Source organism: Chelonia mydas, chromosome 11 (genome assembly GCF_015237465.2).
Source record: "Chelonia mydas isolate rCheMyd1 chromosome 11, rCheMyd1.pri.v2, whole genome shotgun sequence".
NCBI lineage: Eukaryota > Metazoa > Chordata > Testudines > Cheloniidae > Chelonia > Chelonia mydas.
In genome coordinates, this window is record NC_051251.2 from 10,099,108 (window position 1) to 10,121,741 (window position 22,634).

The window sequence follows — 22,634 nt, forward strand, 5'->3', positions numbered from 1 at the left end:
GAGAGCAAGTTGCTTGTGTGACCAGAGCTGGAAGGCGCAGCAAGGACAAGAAGCTGCGCCCTCTTCCAGAGTGGAGTCACGGCCACACTCCCCCATGAGCCCCTCAGAGAGCTAGGAAGCGTTTTACTCTCCTGAGACACAGTGCCCTCTGGATCACACACTGGAGCAGCGCTTCACCACCACGCCTCAAAGGGCCTTATGCTGGCAGAGCTGATCGGACATCTAGCCACATTATAACCAGTTCTTCGTCCATTCCACTCATGAGCCCTAAATTCACATACAGATTAAAAGCTCTGCCACACAGCAGGGACCAGAGAAAGCTCCATGCTCCAGACCCTGCTCCATCTTAGCATAATATTGTACCTAAAAAGAATCCTCTAAAAATAATTCTGCTTTAAACTCAGTCTCTTTCCTTCCCCAAGACACAGGTGCTGACAAATCAATTCCCTGTCTTACACTCACACCTGCTAGCACATACCCTGCACTATACAGGGTCCCCAAAAGACTCCATGGGGCTGCAGGGGTCTGGATTGCTAGATCCTAATGCAGGATCAGGGCCAAAAAGCGTTCATTTATTACCACAGCATAAAGAGTGAACAAGTGAGCTGTAGCTCATGAAAGCTTATGCTCAAATAAATTGGTTAGTCTCTAAGGTGCCACAAGTACTCCTTTTCTTTTTGCGGATACAGACTAACACGGCTGCTACTCTGAAACCAAGTGTTTTTTGTTACACTTAACAGAGACAAGCTCAAACTTGAAAATTTGGCTTCATAGCTGGAGTTCCCACAGCCCAACATTCAGGACATTTGGATCTGGGGCCATTTGCATTGTTTGGTTATGGATCTACATTTGGATTTTGAACAGCCTAAGCATCCAGAGTTGTTTGGTCTAGTGCTAATTTAAATATTCAGCCTGGACCTGACTTCAGATCTCACTTGAACTGGTTCCACAACAGTATCACTCCTGTGACTCCAGGGGAATTACTCTTGGTTTACACAAAGTACAGTAAGCCTGGTCTGAATCAGACTCTAAATGTATTTGCATGAGAAATAACAGCACAGATAATGCAGATAGTTGGAAGTTTTGATGATGTGAACTATATTTTTGTTCTTGAAGTCTGCAGCTAAATAGCCTGTTACCTGTTTTGTCTTTCCCCAAAAGGACCTGAAGATAGAACATTTGTGGTGTTTCCAAAATTACAAGTTAACATAACACCAGAATCTATTCCCACTAGAAGAGCTCGGAACAAGATAATATTAAACTTGCAAGCAAAGAGCTTTTTTCATGCCATATCAATTTTAATTGGCCTCAGTGCTAGACTTGTACTGTATATTAGAATAGTTTGAAGTTAAAAGATTGTCAATTTCAACAGCACATCATCCACAATGCCACTTGTTTGGACAGTTTAATACATGCCTTTGGAATATCTTTGACTCTGAGGGATGGTATTACACATTTTACATTACGCTTTTATTAATGAAATCTCTTCCATTCACTCTGCAGGCCTATTAGAAAAATGGCGACAGGTATGATCCTGGCAGGTCTGGCATTTGCAGCTGCAGCCATTGTAGACATCAAAGCAAATGTAAGTACAGAGCAGTTGCACATATGGAGATACACACAAATCCACATAGATACATGGCTTCCACGGGGCTATTTTATTAATGTCCATTGGATAATACTCCTTGTAACTATTGTACAGCTTGATCTCCTTCATTACCATATGCTTTACAATGAAACACACTATTACTTTTAAAAATACTTATCACCTTGTCTGCTTCTCTCTCCTCCTAATCTTTGCCATTCTGATGTGCCAATCATCTGTATTAGTTTATAGTATATAGTGCTTTCTATTGTCAATGTGCTTTACAAACATCTAATTAACACTAGTGGCTAATTCCAAATAGGTAGTGTTTCCTGTCTTCTGTCTAATGGTTTATCCTGTCTGTGTTTAAGTACGGATGGTTTTGTTCCTTTCAAAAACATTAGGATTAGATTTGTTTGCACGGATAATTCTTTCAATAATAATGGGTTTGAATATACTCAGACTTATTTAGTTACAGTCATCTGTAATTGACAAGGTTGTCCTATTTTCTGGGTGTTTTCAAATCGCTTGCAATTTCCGTATGTTTGTCATACATGTTACTACTATATGTTGTTTCTAGGCTGAGCATGGCAGGTACTTTGCAGACATAGGTTGATCTTTTCCTTTATAAAAAATTAATAAGGAATTAATTTTTAAAACTTCCACTGAGACTGATAAAAGACCGAACCCCTCAAGATATGTTTGACACAGAGTAATCCCTAACTTGCTATGGCCCATAGAGTTGGGCTTTTATTTACTGCTGCTCTCATGAAATCATTGGCAAACCACTCGCTGAAATGAGATTTTGTGGGTTCATTTCTTCTCCCCATTCTGTAGTCCTTTTCCAAGCAAAACTCTGTCACTGAAATCAATGAGAGTTCTGTCTGAGCATTGGTCCCAGTTTGTGGTTATTTCCCAGTGAGGCATTGCACCCTTGTGTGGAAAACAGACCCCATAAGCATTTTTGCCATTCAAATCTCTATCAAAGATACCTGATTTATAACATCAGACAAAAAAAATCAGAACCAACCAGGCATTACAGCAGCCTTTGCAGTCATCTAAAAGTAGGGTGTGCTGGTTAAAAACAGATGGTGCTGATTGGCTTTAGGTGTGCAAATAATGCAAGATGCTTCTGAAAAGCTCTTTCTAGCAAATTATTTCCAATAAGGATCTAAGTACATGTATGTTTGTTTGTTTCTCTCTCTCTCTCTATCAATAGATAAAGATATATATAAATAGCCCTTTGATATTGTGGTGTTGTATGTGTAATCTAGAAATATCTCCTATAGACATAGAGACACAGTGCTCAGCATGCCTGATTCTGCTCCCATTTGAAGTCAATGGGAGTTATGCTTGTTGACTTCAATGGGAACAGAGTTAGATTGATGCTGGGTGCTTTCGAAAACCCTACCTATGGACATCACTATCATTCTCTCTCTATCTAACATGATAATACACAATCCAATTAAACCTCTGCACTTGGGAAATGTACAATGTGAAAATCAGCTTGGCTCCAACTATCCAGGAAAAGTATCCCAGCTACACATTGTCTCTGGTGTATTTGATGGAGGTGGGTGTGAAGATCACCTTTCCAAAGAATGGTAGATCAGGCAGTGAGGTTCCTACCAAGTAAGCTCTTCCTAAATCAGAGTTATGATCCTCTGTCTCACAGTGCAACTTGTCTAGAGGAGAGGATGGGGAACTGGTAACCTGGCACCACCATCACTGCAGAGAAGCAGAATACTACAGCTATGAGCTGAGTGGTATTAAGCAGCATAATAAAGGATACAACTAGCACTTAAAGCATTTTGTTTTAATCAGGAAACCACACTGCCCCCGCTTGGTCCGAAAGAAAGTTTCATTCAGGTCCTGAATTTGGCAAATGACAGTATTCAAGTGACAATCCCGGGCCAAGACTTATTTCAGCAACCCATTGGGGCTTTTCAGGTAAGAATATATTTTGGGGTTAAGGGCCTGATGCAAAGTCCATTGAAACCAAAGAGATTCTTTCCAGTGACGTCACTGGCCTTAGATGAAGCCCTTAGACAGTGGCAGTAGGAATGTAATGGCACCTCAAATAATATATGCAGCAAATATTAGCCCAAATGTGTATTCTTCTAAATGGAATACATCCTACATAGACGTCCTAATGCACAGAAAGCTCAGGTGTCATCTCAGCAGGTGGGGCCCTGCGGCTCCCACACGAAAGAGGAAGCATTCCCATTCCCATATGTTTAGAGACTCAGAAAGCTCTTACCTTGCAGTCCCTGAGCCAGCCCTGCCTGGAAGGAGTGACACGGAGCCGCCTTCTGGAGACAGAGCACTGTGTGTTCGGTGGCAAAATTTAAACAGAGATTTTTGAGTTGCATTTAAGCAGAAGATGAACAGATGGCTAACTGCATTCACCTATAACTAGGAATAAAGGATAATCGTCCCAGGATGAACATGTGCAGGAGAAAAAAACCCCCCCACATTCAGTCTGCATCTCTCATTGCTTAGACGTAAATCAAATGTCACTGCTGGGATTTGGATTTTAGATTTTAAATGTAAAGAATAAAAGAAAAGAAAGGGGAGGGGGTTTACTTAAACTTGAACCTGGCAGCTTAGTTCTCTCTCTCTCCTTTCAGGATCCCAAGTACATTGGGTGCCAGCCTCGTTAAGTGTTCAGCATGGTAATGCATCGGCCACTGACTGTCCATACTTTTCTTTTGTAGCTATAGAGTTTGTTGAGCGGCGCAACAAGCCCAGGGGAAGATCTGTCCTGCAGTAGCAGCAAGCACAGATAGTATGCCCTGAGCAGCGGGTAGTATTAAACCTGGAGGAGTCGCTCTGAGCTCTGGGTGGACTAGCATCAAGCACATAGGTCAACATAGGCCGTTTATCAAGAAGGCTGGGGTACTTTCAGCTAACCTTAACCCTCCCTCCCTGTTAATCTGTCTCTACAACTTTCCTGGAAGTCAGAATGGGATTGCAGGTCCCCAGGAAGAACTTGATCTTTTTTCTTATGAAGAAAATATGTAACAGAGCCTGTTTTCTTTTTGCAGGACCCAGCTGAGTATTCAAAATTAACGTTGGATGGAGCACAACAAAATCTTCATTTTGATCTGCAGTTCCAAGGATCAGTTTCCACTTTTCAACACACCGTGCAGGAAAAATCAGTATACAGCTTAATTGTCTGCAAGTCAGAGGGAATCCTATCAAGCCACTTAGTAAGTGAAGACTGAAGTGTAAATACAGTATTCATTCAATGGCTGAGATGGTGCAATGGGGTAATGGGTTCATTAATTCATTCACTCAGTTGCAGAGTCTGTCTGATTGCTCTCAGATGCTGTAAACTTGACTTCTCAGTTAGCAGCATTGAATCTGGGCTCAGTTCTGCTGGTGATCAATGAACTAGCCGCTTTTATGGCATCCGTGTTGCTGGGCACTGTTTAAACTGGTGTATGCTGCCGTGAGAGAGCAGAATAGTGTCTGCCAGGCAGCAGAGCCGCAGAAGATAGGGAAGCTGAGCGTCTGAGCTGCTTTACAGCAATGACGTTAAAAAGAGACTCTGGAGCCCGGCATAGAATGAAAACATCCGTAGAATGTTTGTCGGTTTAGTTATTACACGTCTTTAATAAAAGCGCACAGAAGGCCCATTCGTTTTACTGAATGGGACAAACGATTATACTAGCTTCTCTCTGCGCCGGCAGCAGAGCCCGCTTGGTGTGCTGGAATTGTTGCAATGGCCTTGGAGATGTATATTGGACACTATGGGCCAGATTCTGATCACCTATATGAAGCCAAAGAAACTCTATTGAAGCAAATTGAGGGTCTCCAGATTTGACCTCGGGGTAAATGTGATTGGACTCTGGCCTCGGGTTGAAACACGCTTCCTCCTGGGATTCCTCAGCCTTGTCGCTCCGTGTTGCCAGCCCCACGCATTCGAAAATTGCGCATTAGAATGCTCAAAATCACAAGATTGGCTTAAATATCAGGAGATTATAAAGAAAAAGTTAGTTTGCATCTGAAGTTCATTCTCTTGGTCTTTCTGGGTTTAGGCTGCATTCAGGTCCTGTTCTCAAGCTTTTCTCCACAAACATGAGGACTAGAAACTCACTTAAAAAAAAAAAACCATCCAAACCTGCAATTCTCATGAGAGCTCTTGATTCCGGAAGCTGGGGCTTTAAGAAAAAAACATCAGATACTACAAGGCTCGTGATAAAATCACAAGAGTTGGTAGCACAAAACTCTGTCATCTTCTCCCTTAAAAGAATGAAGTAGTACTATGTTGGACATGTGCTCGGAAGAGCTTCGAGAGCAGCTCTGAACATGCCGGGATTCAGTGCTCCTCAGCATCGCCTGTAAATTTTAGGGCCAGCTTGGCACCTTTGCAGCAAGCCCTCCTCTGCCTTGATGCCTGAGTTACCCAGGACAGCCACAAATTCAAAAGAAACATGGGAGGAGCCGGGCAAGGCTGACTGTGAGATTGAGCTCATCACCTAGGCAGCGTCAGCTGGCAGGGCTGCTATGCAGCCTCAGTTGGAATTTATACCTGCCCCCTACCCCAGAGGTAGAAGCCGGGGGCCAGGGTTTGCACTCAGAGAGAGGCACCCCTCCATCCAGTTCACCAGCCTAGGAATACAGGTGCAAATTTCACACTTCTGAGCTGTATCTGACCCTTATTTTTCTAAAGCCTGGGGTCCAAATGATATTCTCATTTACACTGCAGGCAATGCGCCAGCTTTCTCACTGGCTAAATTCTATGATGTCAGTGGAACTGGGCTGCTGGCACTGAGAGCAGGACATATCTCACCGTCGTTAGGGACTGCTGGGTTTGCCCATTGCTGACACAGGCCTGTGGGGCTTTGCTCGTGAGAGCCAGCCTGGAGAAGCTTTCTGTGATGTTCTCCCATCTTTGGAGCCCCTGAACTGTAGATAAAGAAATTAACAGCTCTAGGGTGCATTGATTACAGCCAATAATAATTTAACTGGTCTGCCCCACTAAAAGGCGATGTTATTTCCCATGTATCCACCATTTAAATAAATGCTGTTGTTATTTATTATACATGTTTATTATCCGTTATGACTGCTTGTTTATTATGTATAGAGAAGCATACAGCACCAGAAACATGATAGACATTTTATAGGCATGTCAGAAGACAAGGTCCTTGCCCTGAGAAACTCAGTCTAATCTAGAGAAAGAAGTGTGTGTGTGTGTGTGTGTGTGTGTTGGTGGTGGGGAATGTAAAACGTTTGCACTATTTTGAGCGAAACCCATATTCTGATCACCTTGTGTATGGTACAGGCCACATCCTTGGCTGGTGTAAATTGGCATAGCTCCATTGACTTCAATGGCCACGGAACATCAATGGAGCGATGCTGGCTGAGGATCTGTCCCTTTGATTTTATTACCCATTTGGGTAGGGACCGTGTTTTCCTCTGTCTTTCCCAGCCCTGAACACCCAGTTCGCCTTCCTCAAATAAAGAGGAAGTATAATTAATTAATATATCTATAATCTATAAATCTATAATTAATCTTAGAATTGCTGCTATGATTCTCATCTCCAGGGTGTATTTGCATGACCTCCATATGTCCCCTTTGGGGGTCCTATCAAGGAGCTGCATAGAGTGATCAAAAAATGATGATTAAATGAAGAGTCACAACAATGATTTGAGGGCTGGAGAAAATGCCTTATAGTGAGAGACTTAAAGAGCTCAACCTGTTCAGTGAATCCAAATGAAGATGAAGAGGTTTCTGGATTAGAGTGTATAAGCACCTTCACAGGGAGAAAACACTGGGTACGAATGGGCTCTTTCATCTAGTAAAGTAAAGAAAGGCATAACAAGAAACCAATGGCAAGAAATTAAAGCCGGACAAATATGAATTAGAAATAAGGCACAGACTTTTACCAGTGGGGGTGATTAGCCATTGGGAGGAAACTACCAAGGGAAGTGGTGGGTTCTCCATCTCTTGATATCTTCAGATCAAGACCGGACGCCTTTTTGGAAGATATGCTTGTGTCAAACATATGTTATTGGGCTCAATACAGGGGTAATCGGGTGAAATTCTGTGGTCTGTGTTACTCAGCAGGTCAGACTAGCTGATCTAATGGTCCCTTCTAGCCTTAAAATCTATGAATCCTGCCCCCATTGGAGTCAATGGGAATTTTGCCATTGAATTCAGTGGGATCAGGATTTCATCACTAGGGCCTGAATCAAAGCCTATTGCAGATTCCCATTGACTTCAGTGGGCTTTGGATCAGGTTCCTGATTCCCCTGATTTCTACATTTTCCCTTGCACCTCGTTTGAATGGCAACAATAGTAATTATTTATTTGATTTATTTCTAGATTGCAGACATGGCAACAAAACCAGCCAAGGGGCTGTCAGCTGTCAGGTGGGAATTGCTTTTGGGTTGTTTGTATGGTGCTGTCTAATGGGGTTTGGAGATAATGGAACTTGGATGCCCTTCTCAGCCAGAGTTTGAATCCAATCAATATTCTTGAGTGAAAGGAGGCTTCAGGTGTCAGCCACTCTGGCTCAGTCCCTGGTGAGCTGTAAAATTCCCATCAAACTTGCCATGCAGAATCAGGTATTACTAGCAGTCACCTCCTAAGAAGTTCAGGATTGAGATGGGGGAAAAAAAACAACAACTACCTTCTTGTCACTTTGAAGGAGGAGGACACTATAGCCCTCTATTGCACCTGACCTGACAGCACCAGGGAGCAAGCAGGCTGGAAAACTGCACCAGCTAACTGGGCCTGTCATTGATGCTCTGGAAATTGCCCAACCCACGATGATCATTCATCCCAACCCAGCTCAGGCCTGATTCTCCCCTCTCCTGCACCTTGTGCAGTCATTGACCATTGCAGGCGTCTGTCTACCGCTACCAAACCAGAATTCTCCATTCCCAGTGATGGCAGAGTTTGACCTCCATGTTGCTCAGGTGTAAGGGATTATACAAGGTGTCAGGCAGCAGAGAATCAGGCCCCCAGGGATGGATTCAGTGCTGGTACCACTGCCAGGATGGCACTGAGGTTAATGAGAGGCAGCCTGCACTTCCCCTACTCAGTTTTGCCCCCTGGCACATGGTTGACCTAACTTGCGCCCCTGCTTCAGTGCTGGAGTTGTACATAAGTGCTGTGTCACAGTTCAGGGCATTTCTTCTCAGTGATACAGCTAGGGCACCCACACTTGGCTGTTGCCTCTCTTGGGTGGAGACACGCCTCTCTCCCTTCTGACCGGCGTATTCCCAGGCCAGACAGTTGCCCTAGGATACTTCCTTGTTTTCTCTTCAGAGATGGATAGCAGCATAAGTGCTACAGATCTAAGTCACCACACATCTCTTTCTAAGCCAGCCTTTGTTCCTAAGGTGAAACCAATGCAGAGGAAACAAATTAAAAACCATGAAAGAACCCTACACGCAGGTTAATAAGCTTCCCAGAGTTCATCCGAACTCTCATGTGGGTTCTGGCAAGTGCAGTCTTTTCATACCTCGCCCAAGGGGCATCCTTGTGGTTAAAAGCTCATCAGAGCTTCAGATCAGAACAAGCACATGGTCTTATGAGGCCCAAGAAGGTCAAGTCCTCCCAATCCTCCCTTAAGGACTGGGGCCCTCCAGGGGTATGGGGTCCTGGTCATGTGCTGGATCAGGAAGATGGCCCTGAGTCTATCTAAACCCTGGTTGGTCTCTGGAGAATCCAGTTTGAACGAGTATGTGCATTTCTCCCTGGTGGGGGGGAGGGACGGACATCAAAGGGTTGATAATGGAGAAAGTTCATTAGCCTCCCCTCTCCCTACTATAGCAGGTACATACAATGTCACAACAGCACATACACAATTGCATTTTTAACACTGCATACCCCAAAGGTCTTAACCCAAATTAAATAAGGTTTAACTTAAATCTATAAGATCTGTTTAGTACATTACAGGATATTGACAATCTGTCACATTCTGATCTGCCCCGGCGGCACTCCCTTTCCTCCCACTTCCTTCCTCCCATCTCCAGAATGCCCAGCCCGAGGCCTGCCCCTTGTGCCCAGGCTGCTTTAGAAGCAGCACCGAGTACTGTAAAACTGTGTACTGATTTCAAACTCTGCAGTGTAAGTGCCTGTTGGAAGGAAGGTCTGAAGAAGAACCTCTCTGCTGAAGGCAAACGTTACTCATGGCCAGATATCTTGGTGCACAGCCCCAGTAGAGTATATCATTCATTGCCTTGTGGGTTAGCTGTATCTAGTAGCATTTTCATAACCACTGTGCGGGAGTGTCAGTCATGACTGAACATCACAGGAAGACATGCTTAGTAGAGCTGATCAGGAAGTTTTTTATTTTCCTGGGGAAAATTCTGACAGTTTTCATTGAGATTTTTTTCTTCAAAATGTTTGGGGTTTTCACTGAAAACATTATTTGGTTTGATTCATTTGCCAAAAAAAAACCAAACAGTTTAATTTTTTTCCAGTTTTTGACAACTGAAAACTGAACAATTTCAACTGTTTGGGCAAACATTTTTGCCTTTACTGAGACTTTTTTCCTGACCACCTACGTTTTTTTCAGTTTTTGGCAACTGACACAACGTCGTTTTTTCAACAAACAATCCAAAATACTGTGTCGAAAAAGACATTTCTATGGAAACGTCCACGTAGATGAAAAAACCAGTTTTTGTTTTAAAAAAATTATAACCAGCTCCAGTGCTTAGGCCTGATCTGCACTTACACGTTTTGCTGAAATAGCCATGTCTGTTAGGAGCGTGAAAAAAAATCACACCCATGACCAACATCAAAGTGCAAGCAAAAACACTAGTGTAAACACAGTTATACTGGCCAAAAAGTCCTTTTGCTGGTATAACTTATTTCAGTCGGAATTGGTATAAGCTATCCCGGCAAATGCACTGCCAGTATGAACTGCATGTCAGCTTGCCAGTACAGCTACACTGGTAAACCCTTTCTAGTGCAGATAAGGCCTAGTTTCCTTGGAAGAGGTCAAATCTTCTCTTGGAGCGGCCCTGCCAGTCAGTCCATGAAAGTGTCTCAGCAGAGGTTGCCTGCAAGTTCTAACAGTCAGCTCACAGGGGAGAAAGGGGGTGCAGTGGCAGTCAACTCTGGGGAAAACAAGGGGTTCAGTTATATGAGGGTGGGAACCAGTAATCATAGAATGAATAGGTGGGCAACATCCCAGGCTTAAATGTTGGCATCTGGCAGGCCATAACAATTAAAAGGTGTGACAAAGTTCTTCCTCTGCCTTGGTGGGTCCTGCGCTTATTGGCGGATTTGCTCGCCTCAGAGGTTCATGGCAGCCTTCAGTTTGGCCACTTTCGTGGCTCAAATCTGCCGTTCCCTCAGTTAGCCTCTTCACTGGCCAGCATGGGGGAAAGGAAGAAGAACAATCCCTGCAGTCTCTGCTGATCCACCTAGTGGATCAGGGAACAGGCCAGAGACCTTCCCCTCTGGTAGAACCCACAGTCCAGGTCAACTCCTCCGATATCAAGTAGGGAGTTGGAGGAATGGGGGGAATCGGGGCCCGGCCTCTACTCCGGGTTCCAGTCCAGGGCCCTGTGGTTTGCAGCTGTTTACAGTGGCTCCTGTAACAGCTGCATGACAGCTACAACTCCCTGGGCTACTTCCCCATGGCCTCCTCCCAACACCTTTATTCTCACCACAGGACCTTCCTCCTGATGTCTGATAATGCTTGTACTTCTCAGTCTTGCAGTAGTACTCCTTCTCACTCTCAGCTTCCTGCACCTCTTGCTCCCAGCTCCTCGCACGCACCACAAACTGAAGTGAGCTCCTTTTTAAACCCAGGTGCCCTGATTAGCCTGCCTGTCTTAATTGATTCTAGCAGCTTCTTGATTGGCTGCAGGTGTTCTAATCAGCCTGTCTGTCTTAATTGTTTCCAGAAAGTTCCTGATAGTTCTGGAACCTTCCCTGTTACCTTACCCAGGGAAAAGGGACCTATTTACCCTGGGGCTAATATATCTGCTTTCTATCACTCTCCTGTAGGCATCTGGCCTGACCCTGTCACAAAGGTATAAAGCGCATTAGGAGAGATTGAGTGGCTCATGTAAAATATCTGGTGCTGTATTTCTCCAGATTCATATGGCACCATAATAAAATATGGCTTCCTTGCAGGTTCATTAATGCTTTGGACCAAGATGTCAGCGTCACCATTGGCAAAGAGCAGATCATCCATGTTGATAAGAACTACGGTGTTGCAAATTACACAACGTTAGAGAGGGGAAAGTAAGATTCCTTAACTTGGCTAACGTCTACATCTGAAGTTCATTCCCCCCTCAGATTAGGTGGGGCTTCTCTCGGGCTGATACGAAGGTCCTTTAGCACTATCTCCCAGTTTGCTCACTACATTTGTAAAAGCAGACACATCGGCCAAGTGGAGAGCAGAACAAGAGCCTTGTCCCATTCATATAGACTTGGAGGGAAGCAGTGTTGTTACTCCATGGGGTGTCCAGCAGATGAAGGTCCCTTTGTGTGATCTGTAGCCAGATTAATTTAGCATCCGGTCAATGCCAAGACTTGCTCTTTCTTCAAGGCTGTTACTGCTTGTGATATATGATTGGGATACAGTGAGGGGGGGCAAATTCTGAAATCCATAATCTGGACTTCCATTACCAGAGAAAAGACATAGCAGTTTGGCCCAGTATCTTATTTTAGCTAGGGGAATTGTAGGGATGGTTATCTGTTAAACAGGAGGATGAGAGAGCCCTGCACGGTGCCCCTGCCAGACCAATGATAACAAGCATGATTCTCTGTGAGGCTCAAGCTATAATCAGCACTGAGTTCTCGGCACCATAGCCATTCGTATTCTACACCACGTAGTGCTGGAGCTTGGGTGGGAGATGCCGTGCTGGTATTTCACCCCATCTCAGCTGGGCTTTAGGTTTGGCAGCACTGCCTGAACTGAATACTCTGGTATTTCTAAGGTGCCCATTACTCTAACACCTGTTCGGTTCAAAAAAAGTTTGCACAACTTCCCCCTTCCTAAGCACCTCTGCCCAAGAGCTTTATTGCCGAAATTAGGGAGACTCAGCCGCCACGCTGGTGACTGTGTCCAGCCCTTGTGCATCTGAATGGAAATCTCACTTGTCTTCAGGGGTGTTTTTCTTGCTGTGGACAAGTCCTGTTCTTTTGAAAGCAAATGGTTAACTAGATTGTGGCGGCGGAGAGCTCATTTTCTTAAGAGAGCTGCAGACTCTATGGGCCCTTCTGAATTGTCTGGTCCACACACCTTGAAGGAGCGGGATTTAATTTGGAAGAAAAATAAACCTAGGAAATAAGGAGATCAGTGCCAGATGGAAGCAGAAATCATTTAAAAACTGTGAGGAATTTAATGTACCATAAGCTGAATTTAACCAATACTCACAAAGTAGTCCTAAAAGGAAGGGAACTCAAAGCAATAGGAAAAACTCTAGAGCAGCCCATGGAGATTTATATGACTACAACTGTAGGCTATTCAATCCCCCAACTCCACTTCAGGAGTATTTTTAATGGCTGTGTTCTGTGCTCTGTGTCTACGAAACTAACCAGGAAACACTGTACTTTGTCCTTGTATCAAGATACAATGTACAATGCAATACTGAAACTGAGGAATTCAGCCTGGACCTAGGCCTGCTTGACTTTGGAGCATCGTACACCATTGTTATAACTAACGTAAGTTACCCTTTTATTTTAACATGTTGTTTCCATTCTGCATTCAGCCCCTGTCTGTCAGTGCTCTGGCTCTTCCACTGGCAACTGCTAACCATTCCTTTGCCCTGGCAGGAATAGGGGAGTAGCCATCTAAAGGCATGATTTACATGTGGGTCAATGGGAGTTTAAGGAAGATTTCTGGTAGCCACCCATGTGAATTAATGCAGCCTGCAGCTATCCCACCACAAGCTGTCATCTTATCAGATCTTTCAAGTTAAACAAGGGGTAAGGCCTGGCCAGTACATCGGATGGGAATCCTCCAAGGAAAACCATGTGATCCATGAATTGCTCTTGGCAGTTTCACTAAGCAACATTGTTTGCGCTGAGTTAATACTACCCAGCATGTACTAGGGGTCACTGTGCTGCTGGAGACACCATCTTTTGGATGAGACATTCTGGTCTTTTCTATTTGTGATCACTGAAATACTGTCCTAATGGAAATCGCTTACCCGCATCACTTTGCAGAAACTTTCTACCATGTCCCCAGACCTAACCTACCAAATTTTAGGCCACTATGACATGTCTTATGGATTTGAAATGGGGGCAGGGTGCAAAACTGTGAGTAAGGTTGGAAAGACCTTTCTCTGTTCTTCCAGTCCTCAGCAGGGGTCTATGTAGTAAATTTGGGCTGTAACTAAGGAAAGCCTTTTTACTTGGCTGGTTGAGTAATGCAAAGGAAGGGTTTCATGAATAAACCACCCCTTGCTGGGGTTTGAGCACCCCCTGAGCCATGTAGATCCTTTTGACCGATTGCCCCTGCTCAGATCTTCCGTTCTGTTCTGGTTGGCAAAGGCTAAGTATATAAATGTGATCAGATCAGTTACTATTTAAGCCTTTCCAGCACACAGCCATACAGATAAACCAGACCTGACAGGACACACTGCTCAACTGTTCTCTCTGTCTCTGACCACAATCTTGTGATTCGGCTAGTAAAGTGCCGTTAGCTACTCCCTGGTAATAAAGTCTCTCTATTGGGTAATTAATAGGATATGTCCATGTCTGGAAAGCCGAATGATCTAAGGAAAAAACTTCAACCACAAAATAACCAGCCGCTGCTAGAATGGGGCATAGAATCCTAGAGGGAATAGACATACGCTGTCATCTTTATGAACAGGGATTTATGTAGCTAACCCATAAATGCTATCAGGAGTCACACTCACCACTCCTTGAGAATATACTCTTAAATCTGTCTCTGAATTCCAAGCATTCCAAACTTTATGCATTAATCTTTGATATGCCAAGTGCCTCCTATCTGCATTTGCCACAATAAATAACAGCATCATTTGCATGGTATCTTTTTGCTCAGATAACTTTTACAATTTTGGTTACCTTAACAACCTTGCTCCAGTTCTGCAAATCAGCAACTGGCTCTTGGCCTACTTATTTATCCTCTGCGAAGGGATATTTTTCTTATCTCTGCAACTCATGTAATCAGTAGAGTGATTAAGTAAAAGTCATTTTATAGTGTAAATAATCACGTTGGAATGAGCTGACTCAGATATATGCATAATGCTGCCCTCTACTGGATGGAATCAGGACTGCTCAGCTTCAGCTATGTATCATAGGCCCTGACAGCTAATGGTGTTTCTCCTTCATTTTAAATGGTAGAGGTCTGTGCTTTGGAGGCACGAGAATTTGGATTTTATTCCTATTGTCAGTGCTATGCAGAAGAGTAACATCTGTGTAGTCCTAAGTGGACACAGATTCATTATGATATATTGGGCCAGATTATCAGCCGTCTAAGTTGGTGCAGCTGGATTGACTAGAATGGAGCGACACCGGTTAACACTAGTTCAGGCCCAGCCCATTATTTTTCGGGTAGATGTTGCTCTTCCTAGATGGAGGATACTGAATTTAAATTAGCCTTACTGTGCAGGGGCACCTCCCCCCCGACGCTGGTGGAGAGGAAACTCATGAGCATTTCTGGGCTTGTTCAGCACGAATGAGGCGCACCTGTAAAGCTAGCTCTGCCTGCAGGGTAAGGGAGCGGGGGAGTTTAAAAAAGGAAAACCTGCCACAGGAAGGGGGTGCTGAACAGTCAGAGACTACTGACCACGGAGAGAGATCAGCCAAGAGGAACACAGGTGCAGGTGTCACCGTCCCTGGAACCGCATGGACCAGCTGTAGAGCAGAATGCCCCAAGAGGAGTGGCTGGAGGTAGACTTTAATCAAAGGCAAGAGACCTGCTGAAAGCCCAAGCCCAAAGGGCTGATTTGTGAAAGACTGCCTAAGAGACAGGCCACTGTGTCTTCCTTTTTGTTTCATCTGGATTCCCATCTCATAAGGAAAAGAGAACATAAGAACATAAAAACGGCTATACTGGATCAGACCAAAGGTCCATATAGCCCAGTATCCTGTCTTCCGACAGTGGCCAGTGCCAGGTGCCCCAGAGGGAATGAACAGAACCGGTAATAATCAAGTGATCCTTCCCCTGAGAAAAGGACCTTTTTTCGTGTTTGTTTCTTTTGCTTAGAGAACCCCTTATATTCTATGAATGGGGGTAGGGGGAACATAAACAAATTGAAGTGAGGGCTGGTGGGGACTCAGGGAGCCCTTAACCATTTTTAAAATGTGTATTTGGGGGATTTCTTATCTGGCAAAAAAGATTGCACCTCTTTGCACACAAAGACCAATTGTTTCTATGTATTCCAACAAGCCTATAGCACAGAAGAACAGAAATCAACATGGCTATTTTTTGTTTACTTCCTAATTTTGGCCCTCCATCAGTAAGGGGCCATTAATGCAAAATCCAGGCACTGTAAACAAATGCATTTCTTGACCTATGTTGTTAACACTATCCCCTTAAATTACTAACAATGCAAGAGTTTCCCAAACCCTTTCCTTGTTTTTGCTCTTTCCTTACTTTTTTTGGAGCATTTCTTTCAGCTTGGACATTGAAAATCAAGGATGTTCATTTCCCTTTTGTTTATCCCCACAGTGGTTGGCCAATATTGTACCAGTGCATAAAAATAACAAACTAGCCCCAAGAGTTTCAGCAGCTCTTCAAGTAGATGGGTATTGAGGGAAGCCACAGGCAGCTGGAGAGAGGGCCACTCATGACCATCTCTTCCCCTCTGGGCAAATTTTTTTTTCTGTTGCCTGAGTGGCCATTTCTCTCCAGGCGCAGCTCAGTTCTAGTTATTACTATGAATTGTACAGCACCCAGATCTACTGTGATGGGTGCTATATAAATAAATGAACGACACACCATGTATGGCATGTTAGCGCAATTGAACTGTAAGATGTAAATCACTAGGGACACTGTCTCCATCTGACTTTCATCAACCTCCAGTTATTTTAAGGGGTTAGTGACATTTCTTTTGGGTCTAGAATCATAGAATATCAGGGTTGGAAGGGACCTCCAGAGGTCATCTAGTCCAATCCCCTGCTCAAAACAGGACCAATCCCCAACTAAATCATCCCAGCCAGGGCTTTGTCAAGCCTGACCTTAAAAACCTTTAAGGAAGGAGATTCCACCACCTCCCTAGGTAACCCATTCCAGTGCCTCACCACCCTCCGAGTGAAAAAGTTTTTCCTAATATCCAACCTAAACCTCCCCCATTGCAACTTGAGACCATTACTCCTTGTTCTGTCATCTGCTACCACTGAGAAGAATAGATCCATCCTCTTTAGAACCGTTCTCCCCCCTTTTAGCCTTCTAAAATACACTCTCTTGATTTGCCTCCCTTTAGTGCATCTTCTGCTCATTTATGTTCTACATAATATCCTACCTGAAAGCAGAGTTTGCTGTTGATTGCTGTTGACTTTAAGTCAGTGTAGCCCAGTGTTTTCTTGGCTACCACTCAAATCTTTCTCTCTCTAAATTTGAGCAGATTTTCCTGAAATCTAGGAAAACAAAATAAAAGCGCTGTAAATGAATTTACAATAAACCGTCTGTGTCCGTCTGGCAGAGGTTTAGAACGATAATCCTCTCTTGGATCTGTGCAGCAGATCGTGATTCCTCCTGACTTAGCCAGAATTTTGCTAGTAGAGAAGAAGAGCACAGTTCAGATCCACCTAGAGAATTCAAGGGCAGGATTTTGCTTCAATCTTTAAAGGAAAACCCGTTTTTGGTTAATTCTGCATGTAAGCCAATGTAATATAGATCTCAACAGCGAATCAACATGACTTTTTATTTTCCCACTTAGACTTCTGCTAACGCTGTTGAAGCACGGAAGATGGAAGATATCCTGGCCAACAATGTCCATATTGCTTGGCAATTGCCACAGTACCTGTTAATTACAGCTGGGGAAGTGATGTTCTCCGTTACGGGACTAGCGTTCTCTTATTCTCAGGTGTTGTACTTGGGATTGATGGCTTGTAGTTTAGAATCCATGAGTCTTGACTCCTTTTTTTCTCTATTCCTGCCTCTGCCATGGACTTGTAACAAGGCCTTGAGCATGACAGTGGTAACATCTCTGTGCTTCAGTTTACATTGGGGATAGCGATGCGTCTATCTCACAGAAGGGGGGTGAAGCTAAATTCAGTGAAGCGTTGAAAGTGCCTTGAGACCCCTGGACAAAGGATGCTTTAGGAGGGCAAAATATTACTGGGTTGCACTTATAAGAAATTGGGGATTGTGAGGCAGACTTGGGGAAATGGTTAACGTAGATGGTCCAGATTCTGCTCTAAACTATACTCAGGCAACCTCCCGTCAAGTCAGGACTGAAACAACAAGCAGAATTTGGGCCAGTCACTTTTTAAGGGGAAGGACCCAAATGCCAAAGCATCAGTTTCCCCCAAGATGATTTTCTTCTTCACATTTTTTGTGCATATTTTATAGAGACAGCAACCAAAATATAACATGAATGACTCTGTTCACTGCTGGTGCAAGTTGGTGCAGCTCTATTGACTGCAGTGGACACCAGCAGATAATTTGACCTGTTATCTAGAGGTCAAATGAGCCCTTGCTGCTACTCATGTGTAGGCCCATTGCATTTACAGCTGTGCACGCCCCCTGCAGTTATTGGGGTTACACGGGTGTAATGGAAGGGAGATTTGGGCTCTAAAAGCTTACTTTTTAACTCTTTCCTGTCTTTTCAGTTTGATTCTCACTAGAGAAATGGGGGCGGTCCTTGGATGTATAAATAGTGGAATACTGAGTAGGAATAAGAAGATATACTTATATAGCCTCTGTGTACAGCATTGGGGTCCAGTTTTAGCGTCCCCACATTAAAAAGGATGTTGTAAATTTTAAGAGGGTTCAAAAAAGAGCTACAAGAACACTTGCCTTGCAATGAGAGACTAAAGGAGCTCAGACAAGCTTAGCAAAGAGAAGGCCAGAGGCGACTTGAACATGGTCTATCGTTGCTTATATGGAGAGAAGGTATCTAGCAGACAAAGGCATAACAAGATCTAGTCATCTGGAAGTCGAAGTTAGACAAAGTTATACTGGGACTATGGTACACATTTTTAACCGTCAAGATAATTAACCACTGGGACAGTTTACGAAGGGATGTGGTAAATTCTCCATCAGTTGGGAGACTTTCAGTCATGACGGGGTGTCTTTTGGCTCTGACTCAACCACAAGGTATTGGGCTAGAGCGGTTGAATTGATTGGGTTGAATTCTATGGCCTGTGCTGCGCAGGGGGTCAGACTAGATGATCATTTCTGGCCTTAAAATGTGTGAATCTATGGGGCTTGCAGCCGCGGGGCTAGACATGTCTGTGTCCCAGACATGTCTGCTTTATCCCGACACACCCCATCCTGGACCCACTTTACACACATCCTGGAAAGCCCCTGTGCTCATGATCCAGGCACTGGTTGGGACCAGGGGTGTGCTCTGCTTGGAGGAATGGGGAACAATTACCCTTTGGTAATCACCTTGCACCCATGGGCCTGGCAGAAAATGGCCATGGTAGAGAGGAAAATTCCTCCCACCTCAGTCCTGTCTCTCTCTGTAGAGCGCCCACCCCTCCACATACCTGTAACCCGGGAAATAACAGGGAAGGAAAGCAGCTGAACACGAAAACAAAGGGAAACCCACTTATCAGGCCTCTGGGTTGTTCTTTTCAGGCTCCCATCAGCATGAAATCAGTGCTTCAGGCCGGCTGGCTGCTCACCGTGGCCTTTGGAAATGTCATTGTGCTCATTGTTGCCCAGGCAGCACTGCTGGAGCAGGTATGGCTTTGAATACGACTCACCACGTTCGAATCGGGGTCAGGACATTGGCAGAATCCCAAGACCAGGTCTCCGCTAGCAAAGCACTTGGTAGATTTAGGGCCCAATTACTTTCTTCCCAAGCACTCAGCAGCCCCACGGGCTGCAGCAGGAGCAGGGGGTTCTCGGCCCCCCCAGCAAATCAGGCAGTTCAAATCCGAGATGGGCTGAGACTGCTCCGTTATTTCATTGGTCAGTAGGGGCTGGTGTTCGGCACCCGCAGTGTCGTGGAGCAGAGGCAGCAGGGAGCATGTGCGGAACGCTGTATATACCCTGCCTCGGTGGGCCTGAGCTGCGACACCCTCCCAGAAGTCTGTTAATCCCTGGTTTTTGCCTCGGCTGCCTGCACCCTGCTGGTGGCAGCCAAGCATACTGCAGCCTCTTGGGGCTGTGCAGCTATCTCTAGCCCCAGCAGGAGATCTCCGGTGGCAGCAAAGGGTACTGCAGCCTCCGGTCCACCCGTCACACAACACAACTGTGTCATTATTGATCAGGCTGAGCCCCACTAGCCCCCGACGGGTAGCTGTCCCTGTTGGTCTGGATCAGTCGGGGTTGGATTTGGATATCGTTTTCTGCACACTGTCAGTATCCTGGGGGGCTTGAGAAAAGGTTCTGGTTGGGATTGATTTCTAGTTAAAATTTAACACTAAATTCAAACACACGGGGAACAGAATAGATTTTTGCCTAGCCCATAAGCTGTTAGAGTGTGTTCCCGTTCATTGAAAAGGGTGGAAGCAGACAGGGCACACTTCTGAGGAGAAGCCCTAATTAAACTAATCTGATTGGTCCAATTAGTTTTATCTATAATCCATCTGTTTATAATTAGCATGGTATATGTAAGGCAGGCTTCTAAGTGGCTTGCAAGAAAAGCCACTCATGACTTCCATCATAAACCTCTTGGAAGTCAAGGTACTGCTTTTAAAGAGCCACTTTAAAATGAAGTGTGATGCCCTCCGCATTAGGCACGGGGTCCTCAAAGCGTTGTTCTTTTTCTTCTCCAGTGGGCTGAGTTTGTCTTGTTCGCTTGCCTTCTCTTTGCCGTGTGTATCATTTTCTCCATCATGGGATATTTCTACGTTACCGTGGATCCTGAAAAACTGACAAAAGAAGAAGAAGAGAAGAAAGAGATGCCGAGTAATGGAAATGAGATCAGCCTCGTTCCCCGGAAAACACAGCTATAACATGACTGTGGGTTGGGCTGGGTTGTTTTTTTTAAACAGAGCACATTAAGAGGAAGGAGGTTCGGGGATGGGGTTTTTGCATTCTGGCCTCTCACTCGAAATGTATCTTTCTAGTAAATTGAAGAAATATCCCCCTTTTCCCCAAACAAGGGGTCTGAAAATTGTGTAAAACTGCCTGGGAAAGCTCCCCTAGTATTAAAGGCACTATTACAAATAAATACAATGTAATTTTAAATCAGCCCACCCTTTCTAGCCAATAAATTATTTTCTGTGACTTGGCTTTAAATATATATTTAGCAGCAGGGGGAAGTATGGACACTGGACTGTGAGACAACACCGCTGATTTATGTAGGCATTTGGGAGAACAGGATGGAATTTACTGAAGAACAATTTGGTGGAATGATTGGTAGGAGGTTTCCGTGTCATCAGTAAGGTCGGGAAAAGTTATGTATAATCATGGAAGATTTCATCATGTGACTTTTTTTTCTGGGCAGTTTGCCCCCATTGTTACATATTACAAGGGGTCTTGGTTTATGGTTTCTCCCTCCAGATCCACATGTAATAATGGGCAATGTAATGTTGCAAGACAAAATGTCCCCCAGAAATGACCCTACAAGATGTGCACAGTGCAATCTGTCCGTCTAATCCAGCGTTTCTCAACCCAGGGGTCACAACCCAGAATGCACGAAAGGGTCGCAAACTTTAAAAATGGATCATATTGTGCATACAGTTTTTTAAAACAGATGCCTCTTGCACTTCGCCGTATGTTAATGCTGTGCATACCAATAAAGTTATTTGAACATGCGGGTGCCACCCATTAGCCAATCAAATGCAGTGTGCGAAGAGTTATGGAAAACACTGCACTGGGGAGCAGCGTTCCTCCATCTCAGCCCCCCCAGCTGCCTGACTCAGGAAGGGACGTGGCAGGCACTACTGGCCAAGCCACCGGTTTCTGCCATGTGCATGGTGGCCTTTGCCCAGCTGCATTGCAAGCGGCCTGCTGCTCAGAGGACATGTAGGGTTCTACGGGAACGTCCGGTCGAAAAGGGAATCTGGCAGCGTCCAGTCAGCACAGCTGGCTGGACACTAAATGTTCGGCTGGGCCACAGTAACCGGCCTCCGCCACTCGGGGTGGGAAGAGGCAGCAGCTGTGGCTGGAGCCACATGGAGGGCAAGAGCGTTTGGTTTTCAGCAATTAGAAAGTTGGCAACCCGAAGGACAGGTGGCGGCTCCGGTGAGGGGAGACAGGTGTGAGAGCGGGAGATGGAGATCTGCAGACAAGGAAAGCAAGGGCAGCCTGGCAGGAGGGAGCTTCATGGATCTCCCACCCAGCCCCAGTAACTTTCAGCGTCCCCACCTTCATCACCCGGCCTTGGGCTGCAGCAGCTCCGAGAGGGAGGATGCTCCTGAGCAGCCCCTTCCTGACCCGGGGCAGCTGGTAAGCACCGGGGGAAAGAAAGGGGGATTATTCCTGCCTCACAAGGCAGTGGCAGATACCGTGAATCCTGAGGGGCTGGAGTCCAAGGGGAGCTGGGGGAAGGTGAGAGTCCCCACTGGGTGCTCTTGCAGCCAATGCACCTGGTGTTCCGCAAGTGTCCGGGCCCCGCGGCGCCCTGCGTGTGCCCGCGCAAACTTGCCCGGGACACTGGGTGCTTGCAGTGCAGCTGGGGCTGGCCATGCACATTCTGGCCCTGCTGGTAGTGCCGAAGGGCTCGCTTGGGAGCCAGGGGTGGGGCACGCCGCGTTCAGCCTTTTCTGAGAACTTGGCACAGTTGGGGGCAGCTAGGCACAGCGCCCAGCAGAACGCTGGGGGCAACAGGGGGCAGAGATAGAGGCTCCAGGACTGCACTCCACTGCAGGCTGGTACCATGTTCCTGGGGAGGCTGCACGGTGCACCAAGCGGTGGGTGAGGAATAAAGGCAGCGGGAGGCTACAGCCCTTGCAGGGTCTGTGACAGGGCTAGGGCTGTGTGCGCAAGGCAGCAGGCGGGAGGAATTGATGGTGCCGTGTAGAGAGTAATACATCTTT

At 45.4% G+C, this 22,634-nt stretch overlaps 1 protein-coding gene across 2 annotated transcripts in view; it reads left to right on the top strand.

Moving 5' to 3' along the window:
• SLC15A2 (solute carrier family 15 member 2) overlaps positions 1-20,880 on the top strand; it is a 64,831-nt gene extending 43,951 nt beyond the window's left edge. For both annotated transcript variants that reach the window (XM_037913091.2, XM_007071887.4), the window contains 9 exons: positions 1,504-1,585; positions 3,407-3,532; positions 4,630-4,794; positions 7,917-7,963; positions 11,691-11,801; positions 13,133-13,226; positions 17,414-17,560; positions 19,282-19,386; positions 20,427-20,880. In XM_037913091.2, coding sequence (XP_037769019.1) covers positions 1,504-1,585; positions 3,407-3,532; positions 4,630-4,794; positions 7,917-7,963; positions 11,691-11,801; positions 13,133-13,226; positions 17,414-17,560; positions 19,282-19,386; positions 20,427-20,606 — 1,057 coding nt within the window. In that variant the 3' untranslated portion in view covers positions 20,607-20,880. The remainder of the gene's footprint in view (positions 1-1,503; positions 1,586-3,406; positions 3,533-4,629; positions 4,795-7,916; positions 7,964-11,690; positions 11,802-13,132; positions 13,227-17,413; positions 17,561-19,281; positions 19,387-20,426) is intronic.
• The last annotated feature ends 1,754 nt before the right edge of the window (positions 20,881-22,634 follow it).